The sequence below is a fragment of the Triturus cristatus genome, chromosome 3_2 (genome assembly GCF_964204655.1).
Source record: "Triturus cristatus chromosome 3_2, aTriCri1.1, whole genome shotgun sequence".
Lineage (NCBI taxonomy): Eukaryota > Metazoa > Chordata > Amphibia > Caudata > Salamandridae > Triturus > Triturus cristatus.
The window spans coordinates 367,837,418-367,854,847 of record NC_140584.1 but is presented as its reverse complement, the minus strand read 5'-3'; the positions used below and the strand labels follow the sequence as shown (position 1 = coordinate 367,854,847).

Below are 17,430 nucleotides of genomic sequence, written 5' to 3'. Positions count from 1 at the left end.
TAAATAACAATGGCGTTTCTTTAAATGTTTTAAAAATAAAAACATAAACAAAAATAATGTCATGAGCAGTGCCAATAGCTCTAACTTTAACACTGCCGAGACCATTGCATTGTAAATGCTTGTTGCTACATGCCATTGTGTCAAGTTTGGAGTACACGGAGAATTGCACTTTACAATAATGTTCAACACCTACAGATTACACTTCTATCAACAGCCTTCTCAGATCCATGCACTTCAGAATCACAACCAGTGATCTGCAAAGCACTTTGGGATCTCAACAGCGTTATAGAAATGCTGTAGTACAGTTCCACACAATCTGATACCGGTTTCTGCAAGCATGGCTGCGATTGACCTAGAGTTTTTTTGTTAGATTTTTACACTGACCATACACACAACCACATTTGGGGAATTCATGCCTCACTCCGGATCATTTGAAATTATATCTGTTCATGAACATTGACTTATTAACATCACCAAGCTAGTGGAAGGAGCCCTGCTTCGCTGCTGGGGGCACCAGACACTAGAACCACCTTTATGTACAGAGAAGTAACTTTGGCATGGATGCCGGTTCTCATCAAAGCTCCACAATAGGGATGTCCAATATTGGTCCAGAAGCGACAGAGCTACACAATATTTTCTAGGTAATCACACACTATGTTAATGAGCACCATTTGTATTCATTAAATGTGATTTTAACTTGCGTGAATAGTCTGAAAACCTGTCATGGGGCTTGTCGACCTCCCTGCACCACACAATCATCAGCATCATGTCGCAACAAATGTAAGATCCTTATTCTCTTGTAATCTGATAAATGTCCTATTTTTGAGCATATATGTATCCACTGCTTCACACCAGATGCAAAAAGATAGACACTTCAAGTAGGCACAAGTCCCCAAAAGCTAGGGCCACTTGAGAACCACTTTCCCATCGTCAGATTTCATTGAACAAAATAATGAGCTTGTGACTTGTAGTCCTCATCCGCATTAGAGTTGCAAACCTCTATTTCTGAACTTGAACGTAGAATGTGATTGGCGCTCTCTGCTACACCATTTTGCACTAATCGCAACAGGCATCGCTGTGTGTATTATCTCTAAAGAAAGCACAAGTCAATGTATTCATACACATGAACCAAATGCAGTGAACACAATTTTTTCCTGAAACAAAAAAAATCCAGTTAAAATACGTTTTATTCTACGGCAGTCATGTCAAGTCACAAATACAATTAGCAGAAGTTATTTTTGATTCAGTAACTTGTAATCAACATCCCTATATTTCCACAAACCAAAAACTAAATGTTATGACTAAATAGGGCAGTCATAGTCTCAAAACCAATAATGTCTTACCATTCTTCCCATAATTCCTGTACCAACTGTTTCTGCTTCCACTTCTGAAATATGCTCTGCAAGCTCCTTCCTCACATAGAACAAGAGCATGATCCCCACCAGGCGAATAAGCTTTATCTAAGACATAAATGAAAGAAACAATTCATGTTAATGGAATTGTGAGCTGGAGGACATGCACAGGAAGACACAAAACCCCTGCCGTACCCAATGTAACAAAAGCAGAAATAACAAATGATGGCCAGAATGCTGAACAAGTGAAAAATACACCCCAAGTCACAGATCTGGGTTTAATTCATCGTTTTTTAGGTCTCGGCCTGATGTAAGCAGCGCATGCGCTGCTCTCGTCTTACAAGACTTCTTGGAATCGATACGATTCCAGAAGCCTCGTCTCAGCTCCGCCTTAAGTTTTGATTTGTGCGCGTAGTTTGGCGTCACGAATTATGCCAAAAGCAGTGCAATGATTGTACTAAAGGCATGTCAATCATTGCTTGTTGCCACCCTGTCTCCATTTAAGCACGCCCACCAGGATTTGATCTCTAATCGGTGGTGGGAGACCGTGTCTCCTAATAAGCCGCCACGCACTTTTTTTATCATTCCACTTTGGCAAAGGCAGCTGCGTGTTTATTTTTGCATCGCGCTTCAAACACGCGGCTGCCTTTGCCAAAGCTGAAAGCTTTTCTTCTCTCTTGTCGTTTGCCACTTTTCTCCTCTTCCTTTCACCTTCCCTCCATCTCCTTGCGGTCTCCCATCTTCTTATTCCACCCTTTATCACACCCATCACGCACTGCCCCACGCTCCTGCTCTTGGCATTCCGTGTCTCCCCTCTCCACCTAGCTCCCCTCAGCCCCCCTCCCCGTTCCCCCTGGCACACACCCCTCCCTCCTCATCTCTGCACATCTCCCCGTCTCATGCTTAACTTCCTGTGTCACTCCTGCCCTGTCGCGCGGACAGCGATGAGCTGCTGATGTCCCTGGCCCTGTCTCGCTCTCTCCAGCAACCGCAGCCCTGGTAAGCACCGCCAACATTTGCCAGCAGTATATTATCCTGTATAGCACGGCGTCCGCCTGAACTCTGGAGAGGGGTCCCGCTCCTTTTCAGGCGTCGGCGAGTGGTTCGCTGGGCGTTGGATAGGGCTGTGTCTGTGAGGCTTATGTTGTTGTTGGGTGTGCGCAGGGGAGAGAATTGGTGTTAAGGAAGTGTGGCGGCGACGAGGGTTGACAAAAGGCTGTGCGTGAGGGCATTTGGAAAGAGTAGCGAGATTTTTGCTGGTGATTAGGTGCTGCTGGAAAAGGGATGGATGCTAATGAGCATGTTTGTGTTGCTGCTAGTGATGGAGTGGAGGTTCTGGGTGCGTGCAGGCCGAAGGAAAAAAAGCTGTGCCTGGACCACGCGTGCTCTTTTTGTGAAAGCACAGTTGTGCGTGGGTCATTGTAATGGAGGCTCAGTTTATGGAGGGGAAGTGTGTGGGTGGCGGAGGCGTGCTTAATGTGGTTAGTCTGTGTGTTTGCTTGTTTTTTTGTTATTTGCAATGATAAACCCGTTGCTTAAATCCATAAACAACGCTTTGGATGTTTTTCTGACTCATTTCTATGGGTGTGCCGTGGCAATCTGCCTGGCACTGTCTTTCTGGAGGGCAGTCGGGTGCCAGTGGCAGGGTGGCAGCATTACTCTCGGTGAGTGGTATATCAAGTGTCAGCTGTCATACGGGTGCGCATCATTTTTGACTGTGTTTGGCTATCAGCAGGCTGCTCTGTGGCGTCTCACTGTCCTCCACGCTACAAACTGCTCGGTGGCGGTCTCACTGTCCTCCGCGCTACAAGGTACTCTGTGGCAGCCTCAGTGTCCTCCACATGCTCGGCGGTCAGGAAGCTGCTCTGTGGAAGTTTCACTGTCCTCTGCGGGCTTGGCGGTCAGGAGGCTGCTCTGGTGCAGTTTCACTGTCCTCCACGGGCTCGGAGGTCAGGAGGCTGTTCTGTTGCAGTCTCACTGTCCTCTGCGTGCTCGGCTTTCAGGAGGCTGATCAGTGGCAGTCTCGCTGTCCTCCGCGTTATCGGCTGTCAGGGGTCTGCACTGTGGCACTCGCACTAACCTTCACGGGCTCGGCTGCCAGGAGTCTGCTCTGTGGCAGTCTCACTGTCCTCCACGGGCTCGGCTCTCAGGAGGCTGCTCTGTGGCAGTCCCACTGTCCGCTGCGTGCTCGGCTGTCAGCAGACATATGTGGTCACATATTTGTGCACAGGGTGAATTTTGCCCGTAGACCAGTCTCTTTGTTGACAGCTGTGTACAGGTGGCTCGGTAACAGTACATCACTCTCCGAGACAGCTGTGTGCAGGCTGCTGTGTGACAGCATGCGGCCTCCAAGGCTAATTGTTTGCAGCTTCATCTGCAGCAGTCCATTGCCCTTTCCCCCCGGGCTCCTGGCTCTCCCATCTTCACCATATTCGCCTTACGTCTCCCCATCGCCCCCTCACACCCCATACTGTCCGGTCAGCCCGCTGCTCTTCTCTTCCTCTCCCTTCTTCACGGCCCTCCCCAGAGCTCTCACACATCTGTGTTCACTCACACCTCCTTCCTGTTCCCACGCACCTCTTTCCCTCAACCATTTCTTTCCCTCCCTCTGGATTCCTCAGCTCAGTCTCCCCATTGCACCCCCAGACACCCTTCCGTTCACCTCATCTGCTTGCTCTCCCCCCCCGCTGCTTCTCATTCCCTGGAATGTTAATGCACTATAAACTGTTTTTTTAGCAATATTTATTTTAAGTATTCTGGCTCTGAGCTGTTGACGCACTAGGAATAAAAGCGGGCAGTAAATATGCATTAATGCTGTATGTGGGTATTAAACTGGTACTTATAAAGGGAAATATGCCAGGGCAGTGTTAACAAGTGTAACAAGCATTGAAAATGCAATAGGTCTCGCCTTAGATTAAGTTAAAGCCAATTTCTTTGCTAATGGTATTGCATAGCAAAGCAAATGGCTTTAACTTAATAAAAGGCGAGACCTATTTCATTTTCAAAGCTTGTTTGTTCAGCATTCCGTCCATGTATTGTACTTTTTGCATGTACCCAATAGAACAGCATCAACAAGAAGATATTTGTGTGGAAAGGGCTCACTGCACGGCATGGCAATGTTGTGCGGCAGGGCATATGAACTAAACCTCTGAATTATTTCACTTCGTGGATTAAGCCACTAATGGGGGAAGAGTGTGAGTGTGTGAGTGTGAGTGTGAGTGTGAGTGTGGGTGTGTGTGTGTGTGTGTGTGTGCGTGTGTGTGTGTGTGTACACACACACAACAGTGGGCACCTCAATTCTGGATCAGTGCCTGCAGTTATATTGTTGTGCACTGTAAGTAGCAGGCCACCTTTTTTGCCTTTCTACGTGCAGTGCAGTTCCTAGCATTGCAGCCCATGCGATTTGGGATTTTTCTTTTCTTGTTGGACTGCAACCATGTGTCTGCACACAGTTTAAAGAGACCTAAAGCTAAAGGAGGGGTGTTATTATTTTACCGAGATTCGGAACTTTATCAACCACCTGATAGCACACTAGAGTCAATGATTCTGCATCAACCCTTGGGAATTTTCTAGTCAAGTGGATTAAGGAGAACATCTTTTTTTGGTCTCACTCCGTGTTCAGAATAATATTTTTCATTAGTGCTCAAGTGGACACGTTTCAAGAAAGAACGCTCAGCCTTCCGTACCTCCTTCTCGTAGAAGTGCTACACCACACAGACACCCTTCCGGGCTAGTGCAAACTAACTGCTGGGCGGGAAATGATGGCCTTTGATGAGCAGGGATAGTCGAAAGACAGGTGAACAACCATGCCCTGCTTGAACTGTGTTCTATAAAAGATGCGGATGTCTAATTCACTGCCGCGTTTCCCCATCAATCCCCTCTTCACCTCACAGCAGTGTCTGCACTTAGAACGTGCTTGTGATGAATATCCTCAGCAACGCTGAAGCCTTTTTAGTCCTAAAGGCGTTGTGCGCATGTGTAGGATGAATCATTCATCACATTTATCAAACAATTGAACACTTATATTGCCCGTAATGAATGAATACTTAATGGTTCAAGCCAGAGGTCTATATCACAGGTGCGGACTCTGCAGCCTGCCCTGTAGAGATCAGGTCTTCTAACCGGTGCCACTCCGCACTTGTGCAACCAGCTACAAGACATTAGGATAGTCATGGATGTAGACCACCTTTAAACTAGTCAGTTACAAACTATGACTGAGATACTAGTACACAACTATGCCTTCAGATAGTGACCTTCCTTCATGATGTTCAGTCGATCCTAGCGCTAGTCCAAATGCTTCAAACACTGTTTTGCTCTCTTTGGGCCAGATGTACAACCCTACCAATTTGCGAGTCGCAAATTGGAATGTACAACAGTGTCTCAGACACCGTTTGCGATTCGTAATGGGGTCGCAAATTGCATGCCTCATTAATATTCATGAGGCAGGTGCAATTTGCGACCCCCTTAGGATTGGCTAGCACTCATAGGGATGGTGGCCTGCTGGGGTCAGCAGACCAACATGTCTGTGACTGCTTTTTTAATAAAGCAGTATTTTTTTTTTAATGCATCCCGATTTCCTTACAAGAAAACGGGATGCATTTATAAAAGAAAAATGAAATGTTTCGGTTTCATTTTTTTAAGGGCAGACAGTGGTACCTGTTTGCACCACCTTCTTGAAGTAGGTGGTAACCTGCGAGTGTTTTGCGGTCACAAAACAATTGTATATATTCCATTTTACTTTCTATTAGAAAGGGACGCACCTTCCTAATAGCGAAAGTCGCAAACGCTATTTTGCGAGACACTGGCTCGCAAAATACGTTTGTACAAGCCAGGACCCATTTTTGCGATCGCAAATGGGTGGATTGCCCGTTTGCGACCGCAAAAAACGGTCGTCCATCTGGCCCTTTGTTTTAACCTGCATATTGCGCTCACAAAATGCGCTGCTCATGGGGCATTTCATGTAAGATAAGACTGAGGGGGCGCATTTCCCCTGCCCTGGCCTGCCTTCAGGGGCTTGCTGGCTGCTACGTTCTTCTGGACTGCGCATACAGTATTCCAAATTGTAATCTTACAATCCTCCTAGTCATCTGCACCCCTGAAGCGTGGTCTTGTCAAAATAAAAGTTCAAGAAATTGTGACCGAAATTATTTTACCTTTTGGGGAACAGTTCTGTGGAACAAAAACAATACATTTTAGACTGCTGCAGAAACACGGTCTCTTCAGGGGTGCCCTGAAAAGGTTTGCATTCACCTAAAGTTCTGGATGAAAGCAATTTCATGATGATATAAATGAGTTCAACTTTTGTCCTCAAGCGCAAAGATGCCACAATTGGTGGTTGATGCACTGTACATGTCTAACATTCCGAGGCAATAGAGGTCCTAATTCATCACCATCAATCCCAATCTCATCTGGATTACCTACTTCAGTCTCAAGAACATCAAACCTCATCAGGACACTGTGATCACAATGGTCACACCGAAAAAATTAACCATCACAGTAAAAGCAACTCAAAATACTTAAAAAACCAGCACAATAAAATCACCCTCAGCCCCACGGGCACGATCATTCCACAGCAGCGGGGCGACTACCCCACCAGTCAGGGGATAGCCATCTTAAGCTTTGACACCCATGTCCTGGCCGATCCATTCCCCCACATGTCGGAAATGGCAGACCACCTATGGCAGGCCACACTAAACGACACATTGAATTGCCTTTTAACCTACCAGGAACCAGCCTCCAAGACATCACAAAATCAAAAAGAGGCATCTCCTACCAATTCTCCAGTTCGTTCAAGCGAATCGCCCCATCTGGACCACAGTGCCAACTCAGCTCCATCGACAGTCACAGTATGGCCCCATTTGCTAAGCACAATGGATACAATTGGCAAAGCAATGATTTTACACGCAGACAAATTAGATACTCAAGTAGACCTTCTAAATATTCTTGCAATTCATGTTCAGGGGGTCGAACAAAAACTGCAAAGCTTCAATGAGATGATCTTGAAGGTTCAGCAAGATCGGGAAACCACCTTTCAAATGTGTCATTGCCACTGCACTCGAATAATTGACAAACTAGCCTTAGTTCCAACTATACTTACTGAATTACTGAACACAACAAGGGAAGTCGCAACTAAGCCTACAACTCCAACAAAGAATGATGCATTAAATAAATCGGAGCAAGACAACGTAGCCCCTAAGGGTTCTAACCTAGAATGCCTCAATCTGTCTGCAGGCTTAAAAAATAGTGCAACAGAATCAACACCTATACAGATTAAACGCACTGAGTCAACAGCATCCATAAATAACTTACAAAGTGTTCCCGATAATATAAGTACCCAGGATTTTTCATCTCAAGAGCAACATAAGAAAACACTGGAAAGTCAGCTAAAAGCCCCCACGATTTTATCAAAACGGGAACGTAAACGACTGAGAAAATCCAGAAAGCGTAAACAACTAAGCAATGTATTAGACCAGCCCCTGGCAACACCAATCCAAAATAGAACACCGCACGAAGTAATTACATCCCATAGCAGTACGGAAGTAGTAATCCCCAAGGAGCAACCAATCTTCTCCCCAAACTCACCAACTACATCTAATACCTTGAATCAAAACCTAAGAGATCCGTCTCCGCAAAGGCAATTATATTGTTTATTCAAAAATGGAGCTGGGAAGGGAAAAAACAACCCCAAAGCTCAGGCAACACAAGCATCAGTGAGTTGCCTCAAATTGACAGAAAGGAAAACAAATCAGGATGCGTCCACCTCGGCAGAAGTAACCGGCACAGTCGTAAGGCGACTTGCGGAAACAAACGGGAGTGGCGCAAACAACCAACAAAATAACAAACCAGAAATTCGCACTCCACCTCAGATCCTACGAGAATCAACGGTAGTGAAACATACGGAAAACATCTTGGATAATGAATTGGAGTATGATACCCCAGCTAATAACAAAGTCATCTTCAATCCACAATATGTCTCAAGGGGAATGCACAACGTATTAAATAGAAATGTCTTACTAAAATTATTCCAAGCTCTCCCTTCCTTAAACAACATGAACACCAATGACATCGAAAGCATTGAATTCAAACAAAACCTGAGCTATATTGGTCAGGAAGCCACAATAGCTACATTTACTAACAAAATGCATGTTGACCTCATCTGGCAGCAGAAGGACATATTTGGCAAATGGGGAATAGAGCTAAAAAAGTTATTTCCCCCGCTTTATCCCAGCCCATTACAACCACCCTCTAATACCACGAGTCTCCTAAAAGGAGCAAAAGGCCCAGATTATCAAAGCCAAAAGAGGGATAAAGAGCACCAGGCCAGGAAAATTACCATCACCCTTGAGTACCCCGAAGCCGGCAAACCTTCGACACCCTGGGTATCAAAAAGAGAAGGCACTTTCCTGGGAAAGGCATGAATACCTTCAACCCAAGCCTCCCAATCGCATCAAGGATGTACCATTTGCTCCTGGAACGTGCACAGTCTTCACTCAAAATCAGAAGACCCAGATTTCATGAATTTTATTACATAATATAACATTATCCTTTTTCAAGAATCCTGGCAGACAACTCCATCCCTCATAACAGGTTTAAAAGAATTTCTGAATCCAGCTAAAAAAGTCACCAGACATGGAAGAGCAAAAGGAGGACTCTCTACTTTCATTTCCAAAGAAATTCCATGGCAGGCTTCTATCGTAGACTTAGACTGTTCCTGGATGTTGTGTGTTAAAATAGATGTCCCGGAGACCTTCACCCTGCTCATCGTCAATACCTATATTCATCCTGCATCTAAAAAAAAGAAGTTAAGAATTGAACAACTAATTACCTCAATAAAAACATTAAAACTCGCCTATCCGGATGCCAAAATCATTTTGTCAGGCGATTTCAATATGAATTTACTACACGAAAGGAGCAATGGAACAAAGGGGCCCATACAAGCCCCCATTCGTCAGGACACCTCTGGCAAGAAATGCGCATCTCACTTGAAAGACCTCTCAATGTGCATACCCAATGGCCAAGGCCCTACTGACCAGCCCGGAGCATACACTAGGGTTACGCAAAAAACACGTTCCATCATAGACTATACCATTATAGATTGTGACCTCCTACCGCATATTACGAGCTTTCAGATAAAAGATCGGGCTGAAAGCGATCATCAGCCACAATCCTTTACATTATTAACAGCCTTTAAAATTTCAGCAAAAGTAAAAGCGCTATCATTCCTAACACAATGCTATAATTTAAAACGCCTTCGCTGGAATAAGAACAACATCAAGGCCATCGAAAACACCTATACCAGTCTTTTGGAAAAATTCAACCCTGAAACACTAACCACAAAAGCTTGGGAGTTCTTTACTTTTGAAATTAACAATATATTTTCTAAAAATACCCATGCCCGCCAAGCCGGAAATCCAAAAGGGGCTGCTTGGTTCAATAATAACCTGAGGAAACAAAAACAACAACTAAATAAATACCTCAGACAATTACGATCCCGGGGCCAAGAAAACCATCAGGAACTTCTGCCGTTAATCGCAAAAACTAGGAAACAGTTAAAAAATGATATAAAACGCACAAAAAAAAGAGTATCAAGAACATATCTGGGCTAAACTCCACCATGCCTGTAAATTGGGGGATTCCAGGCTTTTCTGGGAACAAATAAATCAACTAGCCAATGGCCGGAATCAACATCTCCATTCGGAAATTCTGGAGGCCACATGGAGAGCCCGCATTGAACTCCTTTACAACGAAGCTGCACCTCGATCGGCTCCAAACTGTGAAGAACAAACAGCGAAGGAGGCAGGAGGCCGAGACCAAGTTAACGGTATCAATAACCTCGATCTACCAGGGGATCCAGTCCTATTCACAGAAACCCAAGTGCTAAAAATAATAAAGAACCTAAAATCGGAGGGAGCCCCAGGTCCAAACGGCCTACCAAACGCCTTGTTCCAACACGACCCTGCATTCTGGTCCCAAATCCTCACTCCCCTTTATTCCAAAGTCACAGCAGATTGTCAGATCCCTGAGTCCTGGAGAGGAAGTATCCTTACCCCAATCTATAAGTCGGGTCCACCCTCGGACCCCTCTAATTACAGACTGATCGCATTAATAGATGTAGAGGCGAAAATGTACCCATCTAACCTCTTAGTAGAACTAGAGGCCTGGGTTAGTCTAAAAAATCAAATACCTCCTACGCAAACTGGATTTCGGGTGGGGATGGGCACCTTGACGAACATCTCTGCTGTCACTCTTTTAGCCAAACAGGCATTCGAAAAATCAAGGCCCCTATACGCCTGCTTCGTGGACCTTAAGGCGGCCTTTGATAAAGTTTCAAGAGCCGCTCTATGGGCTAAGATGCAGGCCTGGGGGGTTCCGCATAGACTCCTGGAGGCCATCATCAACCTGTATTCTAACACCTGGGTGCAAAGAAAGGAGATGGGTCAAGGGTCACCGGTAAGATTTCAACGCGAACGGGCTAAAACAAGGTTGTGTTTTAGCGCCCTGCTTGTTTAATATCTACACGTCAGATCTCGACAAACACCTTCAGTCAATTCCAGCTGACCCCCCCAAACTGGGCAAAATCCCAACGCCATGCCTTCAATACGCAGATGACATAGTACTACTAGCACAAACACCAGCTGGCCTGCAGAAACTAATCACGGGACTAGGAGCCTATACCACCTCCAATCAACTTACGATCAATCATCAAAAGACAAAAGTAATGCCTTTTTGAAAACATAACAAAACCTCGTCCAGGTACTCCTTTTCCTGGAAATTGGGCGAACAACGTTTGGTCAGCGTAACTTCCTATAAATATCTAGGCTTTCTGCTCGATAGCAAGTTAAACTTTAAACAACACATGGAACAAGGAAGCATAAAAGCAAAACAATTGCTGTTCGCCTTTAAAGTCTTGAAAAAAAAGCTCACAGGTTGTTCTACCAGCCACTTGCTTCAAGTGATCGCTACAAAATTCTTGCCCTCCATCTCGTACGGTTCAGAAATCCTGAATATCAAAGATGCAACCACCCTAAATACAATACAATCTGTATTCTTCAAAAGATTGTTTATTATTCCGCTACACATCTCACAAGACCAAATCTGTCTAGAATTTGGCTTAAAAAAACAGATCATGGCCAGACAAGGTGCTTTAGTGAAGTACTATTGGAGAATGAGGGAGGCAGACGATAACATCCTAGCCCATCGTTGTTGGGTTGAGATCGAAAGTCAAGCTAGACAAGCCAACTCGACGACGAGAATACTGCAGGAATCCTTGTCGGTGTTACAGCTAGAGGAGGTCTGGTCAACAACAGTAACGAATTCTGGATTTAAAAACGCGGCAAATTCCGCAATCAAGAGGAACTCCCTATCAACTGACAAAAAGTCTTTTTCCAAAAAATATCACGCCTGGGCCGTGATTCAGACATACCAGAGGCTAAAACCGCAACGGTATCTGACTGAACATATTTCTTACTATAAAAAGCATTACTTGATGTTACTACGACTGGGTTCATTCCCCTCAAAAGATTTAACCCCGCAATGGAAATACGTATGGCCATCGAAGGAATGTCGCCTTTGCTGTCAAGGGGAGGAGTCACTATTACACTTATTATGCATATGCCCTATTTTATTGAAAACACGTCAATCCATTCTTCGGGAGATTTTAAAGAAAGAACAGATCAGAACATGCAGAGCTGCGGTCATCAGGTGTCTTGGATGGTTCTCAATTCCACTCTCCTGCAGCGCTATAAAATTTTGTAAAGTAGCAGCAAAGGAACTGGACAAAACTTCTTCATGATTAGCAAACATACAATTTTTTGATGAACTCTTCACTGTGATCATGGCTTCCCTTTCCAATGATTTCTTCCAGATCAATGTTTCAAAACGATATAAAAAAATAATAAGAATAACTTTTTTGAATAATTAAATATTTTATATACATATGTTCATATAATGTTTAGAATTAGAATTTTATGATGGTTTGCCATCCTTTTATGATTTTTAAAGAATTAATAAAAGTATTTTTGACTTGACTTGACTACATGTCTAACATGACATAACGCACTACATAGCATACTAAAGTCTGACAGTAGAGTACCAAGATGTAAATTTGTGAATATAGGGTTTTTAATCTCACGTTCATTTTTACACTCGGGTTCCTTTCGAGTGTTTTCGTACGGTTGAATTTCGTTCGTTAGGAGGCAGCCTAATGTCACTGCTTTGCACCATATACAAACATTATTTCCTTTTATGCTCTTCTCATTCCTTACCTTGGCGTAACTGGCGCTAGGGTGCAGGCTCTCAGTCACTGCTTTGAACCACTCTTCCTCCTTTGGCGTGTCATTGAAAATAAATGCTTCTTTACTAAGATCAAGTTCTTGGAAGCTGGAAAATGCAACAGCAGAAACACAATGATGTACTGATTTTTTTTAATGTATTACATTCACTTCTTATAGTGCCATCCATACAGTGATACTCTCATATTGTTGGGTATATGATTTACCTTCTCAAATTTTTCATTGGAAAACCTTCGGTCAGAAAAATCATAATAGCTATGTGCCACTACAAAACATTATTTAATGTTTATCCATGTTTGTCTCACATGTGAGTTTATTTTTCACGTTTTCTTTGACATTTGCTAAGCTCTATAATATAAAATGGGTGATAGTGAGTTTTTTCCCATAAACCCAACTGGTTTCCATCTTGCTGTACTTACAAAGAACGCAAGTATCACCCAAGACACAATCGTGCCACTTTTACTGTTGCATTTATGATATGTGGCTAAGAGGGGAGCCACCACACACTCACACAGCGAAGTCAACATTACAAAAATACGTCTCTCCAATTCTAAAAGTGTAATGGTTTGATGTGCTTTCTGTTCACGCAAAAGATGATGCTTGCCTTCAGCTAAACTACAGTAGTCATAATAAAGGCATGCGACAAATATCATAAGATTATTCAGATTAGGAGCGTCAGGAAAGGGAATTTATTTTGTGTGGTTCCTCGTTTTAATTGGGTGATTTTCTAGCATATTTGGACTCCTGAGCACGGGGAGGCTGCTAAACACCTCCCAATGCATGTGCAATACCCCTTAACACATGTCAATTAATTGGCTAACCGCTACTGGCACATTTGGAAGTTAGGTAAATCCGCACTGGATGACACAGAACTGCATAAGTGGCATAAAATCAGACGTGCCATATGGGACACAGTGTGGCCCTGGACCACCGAAATTGGCGATTTTAAAAACTTAAAATCAGTGCTCTCAAGCATCCTTGATTACCATCAGTTCACGCTGCAGCCTCTGTAAGCCAGACTGAAACATTTTCACATGTTAAAGCCTAAATCTAACATTGGACAAGTCACCAGTAAAAATTTCCTTCCGGCCTGCAAGACTTGGGTGTTTAATGTTCAGAAGTGAGACATGCATTCTATCTTAACAGGCATACGTCTGCAGTAAGAGAACCCCAAAAGTGCTACCCCCTTCTTAAAAGGCAGCCTAACGTGGCCTAGAAACGACCTATAGAATAAGTTACTTACCGTTAGTAACACTCTTTCTGATGAATATGATAACTTCCATAGATTATTTATTTGAATCTCTTACTCAGGTGCCAGAATAGATCCAGAAATGTTTTCATAGTACTCATCTAAATTGTTTTTATGGAGTAACTGTATTTTCCACAACACTGACAGTGCTGTCTTGCACCTCCACTTAAAGTGACTTTCTGAATGTCATATAGCATACAACCAGCCCCCATAATAGCACAGCCATCTATTTGTCACACCCTCAAGGAAATAAGGATTTAAAAGGCACACACATGATACAGTATCGGTAATCTCTTGCTTGGAGGGCATGACCAATTTGCAGGAGTAAGCATATCCATCAGAAAGAAAATTTCCAAAGGTAAGTAAATTGTTCTTCTAATGGATATTAACTTGAACAGAATACTCACTTCAATACCCCCCCCCCCCCCTATCACACACCCACAACGCAGGAGGCGGAAATAAAACAGACAAAGCTAACCCAAAACAGATATAGAAGTGTTTTACTAAACTTAGGCGGAGCACAACTTCTCACATTCAGGCAACAGTGTCTCAAAGAGTGGAGAGGTGACCAGGATCAGCATTAGAAATAGACTGCACCAGACCAATCTCTCATGAAATATGCACAAGATCACTTAGGGGGAGATTTTCCTAACCAACTCACAGCATTTCTTCACAGCCAACAGATCCAAAGAGCAATTGTCTGCATTCAAACCCTAAAGTACAATTTCGGACACTGAAATGAGACAAACAGATCATTATCTTTATAGAAGACAAATCTTTGTTGAATATAGGACCTCAACACCCTGATAAGGTCTAGCGTTTGTAACCTTTGTTGCCAAATAGAAGCATGAGAAGCGGGGAAAAAGAGGAAGCAAAACAGATTGAGACATATGAAATTCAGACACAGATTTGGCATGAAAGAAGGCATTATCTGAAACACTACCCTTTCTGCTGTGACACAAATCTTGTGTCCTAAATATCATTTACAAAAATATTGCTCCTTGAGATATAGATTTTCAATTACTAACTCCTATGGGGTATTTGTTTTGTAAATGATATTTTGGCCCCAAAATGTTTGTCAGACAAAATTTGGTCCCTGTTATGTACCATAACTTTCTAGAGTATCGTAAAAGGAGAAGAAACAGATAAAGCCTCAAATCACTAAAATCCTAGCAAAAATGATCGCCAGCAGAAAGGTAACTTTCCAAGAAAGGGACTTTATATCGCAAGAATGTAATGGCTCTGAATGAAAAGCCATAAAACAATCATTCCTGCGAAGGCAAAACATATAAGCTGACATGGTGGTCAAATAACCTTTAATCATATTTACACTTAGGCCTTTCTCAGCCAATGAAGTAGCAAATTTAACAATATTTTAGCTACCTGCATCCGTAAAGGATCTAAAAAGCAATGCTTACACCAAGTGGATCAAACAGTCCACCTTCTGAAATATAGTTATTATTGATATTCTTTCAACTGACAATTCGTCCTAAACCTCCTGTGGAAGATCAGAGCAAGAAAGAGCAAACCTCTCACATTTCAATCTTAAAGACCAAGCATCTCGAGATTGGGATGAAACCAACCTCCCCCTCTGAGATCCTCCCACATTGGAAAAGCCATGATTGGTCAGATCCTAATGTCCACTCCTGATAAAGAGCATCTCCCATTGACACCCATCAACCGTTACTGCAGACGCTAGATCTATGTCCAGATAACGCCATTTCAGGAATAACACAGACACCATCTCTGCTGGATGAGCTGCTGACAGCCCAGTTTGCCTGCTTGAAGTCCGCTGCCAGAATGCTAGAACTTCCAAGTACAGGTGATGTGACCTTCCACTCCTTGCTTGTTGAGGAATCTGATCACAATAGTACTGTCAGTTAAGACTTCTATCTTTTTTCCCAGCAGCATGGGAGGAAACTCTGCAAGGCTAGCCTGCTCTCTTAATACTCTAAAAGGTTTATATGCAGTTTCCTCTTGTGGCTACCACAAAGCACTGAATTTCAGTTGAAGTTGTGTACCCCAACTGTATAAGGACGCATCCATCACTAGTAATCTCTGACTAAGGAGAATAAAAAAACTCCCAACTGCCATCTGACGGAGCTCCACACATTTCCACTATTACAGCGCCCTTAAAATTTGGGACTGATCCAAACCTTGACCTTTAGTTTCTCACAAAGTTGGTTCCACGGAGCAAGAAAAGCCTACTGAAGTGAATACATCCTCAGACAAGCCAGAGGTGCCAGAAACAGGAAAGAATCCATCTGACCTAAAATTCGTAAGGCTGATCTGATTATCTGTACTGGGTCATTCTTGAACATCAAAATCATATCCCTTATGGCACAGTCAAAGCCAGCAGTTCATGGCATACAAGCAAGTAAACAGCATTAGTGGGCTTGAGAGCTAGGCTCCTACATATAAACACTTCTTTCTTTGGGATTGGCAGGAATAATGTTCTGCTTCGATTTAATAGATTAAGCATGGACAATAAGACTCTCTGGAGCAGGAGGAGTTGACAAATAAGGTGGATACGTAGGCACTGGTCTATACTTTTTTAGGTCAATGTAACTATAGTAGGAGCAGACAAAATTTTAGTTCATAGTGCATTCAGCAAGCAAGGTAGTGCCTGAAACCAGAAAGCTCATATCTGAAGAATCTAAGTCTCCCTCATCAGGATTAGAAAATCTGGAGAATCGGAATCTGATTCAAAAAGCTCCATTTGAAAGTGGACTCTGCAGTAACCTTGAAAATGCTGGGTAAGTCTCTCCCCTTACGAAACTGATGAGTTTTTTCCTTAGCAAAAAATCTAATTCTGCTCTTCTAAATCTGAAGCACCATCAATGCGGGGTGACAACAAGAACAGTGGCAACATATCAGACACCAATGACTGCAAACCACAGGGACAATTGGCCTGGAAAATGTTCTTGAACAGATCTGAGCCCCATTATAATTGATGTATTAGTTGCTGAAACTGACAGCAACATGATCACGGCCAACAAAGCCATACGGACTCTGGATGGTGACAAAGCTGATGTCATAACCTTCATGGAAGCCTACAAAGGTTTCCCAGTGGAGGAGAAGCAAGGATTCTCATTACAGCTTCCTTAAATTCCTGCACTGGGTGAACTGATGCTCTAACAGATGAGAAACTTAACTGGGGACTAGGATGCAGATAGGCACTGGCCTCAAAGAGGATATGTAGGAGTCTTCATTGTCCCTGTTTCACTTTCTATTGTAGTGCAAACTGTACCCTTTCTTATATTTGTTTCGTGGCATCGCTGTGAAGGAGTCCCAGACCTAGACCTAGTATGTGACCTATTCTTTGACCTGAAATTAAACTGGCGCAGGAATTGTTTAAAAAAAGCTAAGACTACCTTTGACTGCCTCTTCCTCAATACCTTGAAGTGCATTTTCTGACAAAGGCCACAAATCTCTGGATCATGCTTCTGGCTAAGCCACCATAGTCATGATAGATGGAGATCAGACACAAATATGTGTCTCCTACAAGTCTTGTATGGCTTAAAACGGACAACTTGGG

The 17,430-nt window shown here is 43.3% G+C and overlaps 1 protein-coding gene across 4 annotated transcripts in view; it reads right to left on the bottom strand.

Moving 5' to 3' along the window:
• Positions 1 to 17,430, bottom strand: part of INPP5B (inositol polyphosphate-5-phosphatase B) — a 957,269-nt gene that overhangs the window by 365,959 nt on the left and 573,880 nt on the right. For all 4 annotated transcript variants that reach the window (XM_085647875.1, XM_085647876.1, XM_085647878.1 and 1 more), the window contains 2 exons: positions 12,617 to 12,731; positions 1,344 to 1,460 (listed from right to left, as the gene is read on the bottom strand). In XM_085647875.1, the coding sequence (XP_085504001.1) occupies positions 1,344 to 1,460; positions 12,617 to 12,731 (232 nt within the window). The remainder of the gene's footprint in view (positions 1 to 1,343; positions 1,461 to 12,616; positions 12,732 to 17,430) is intronic.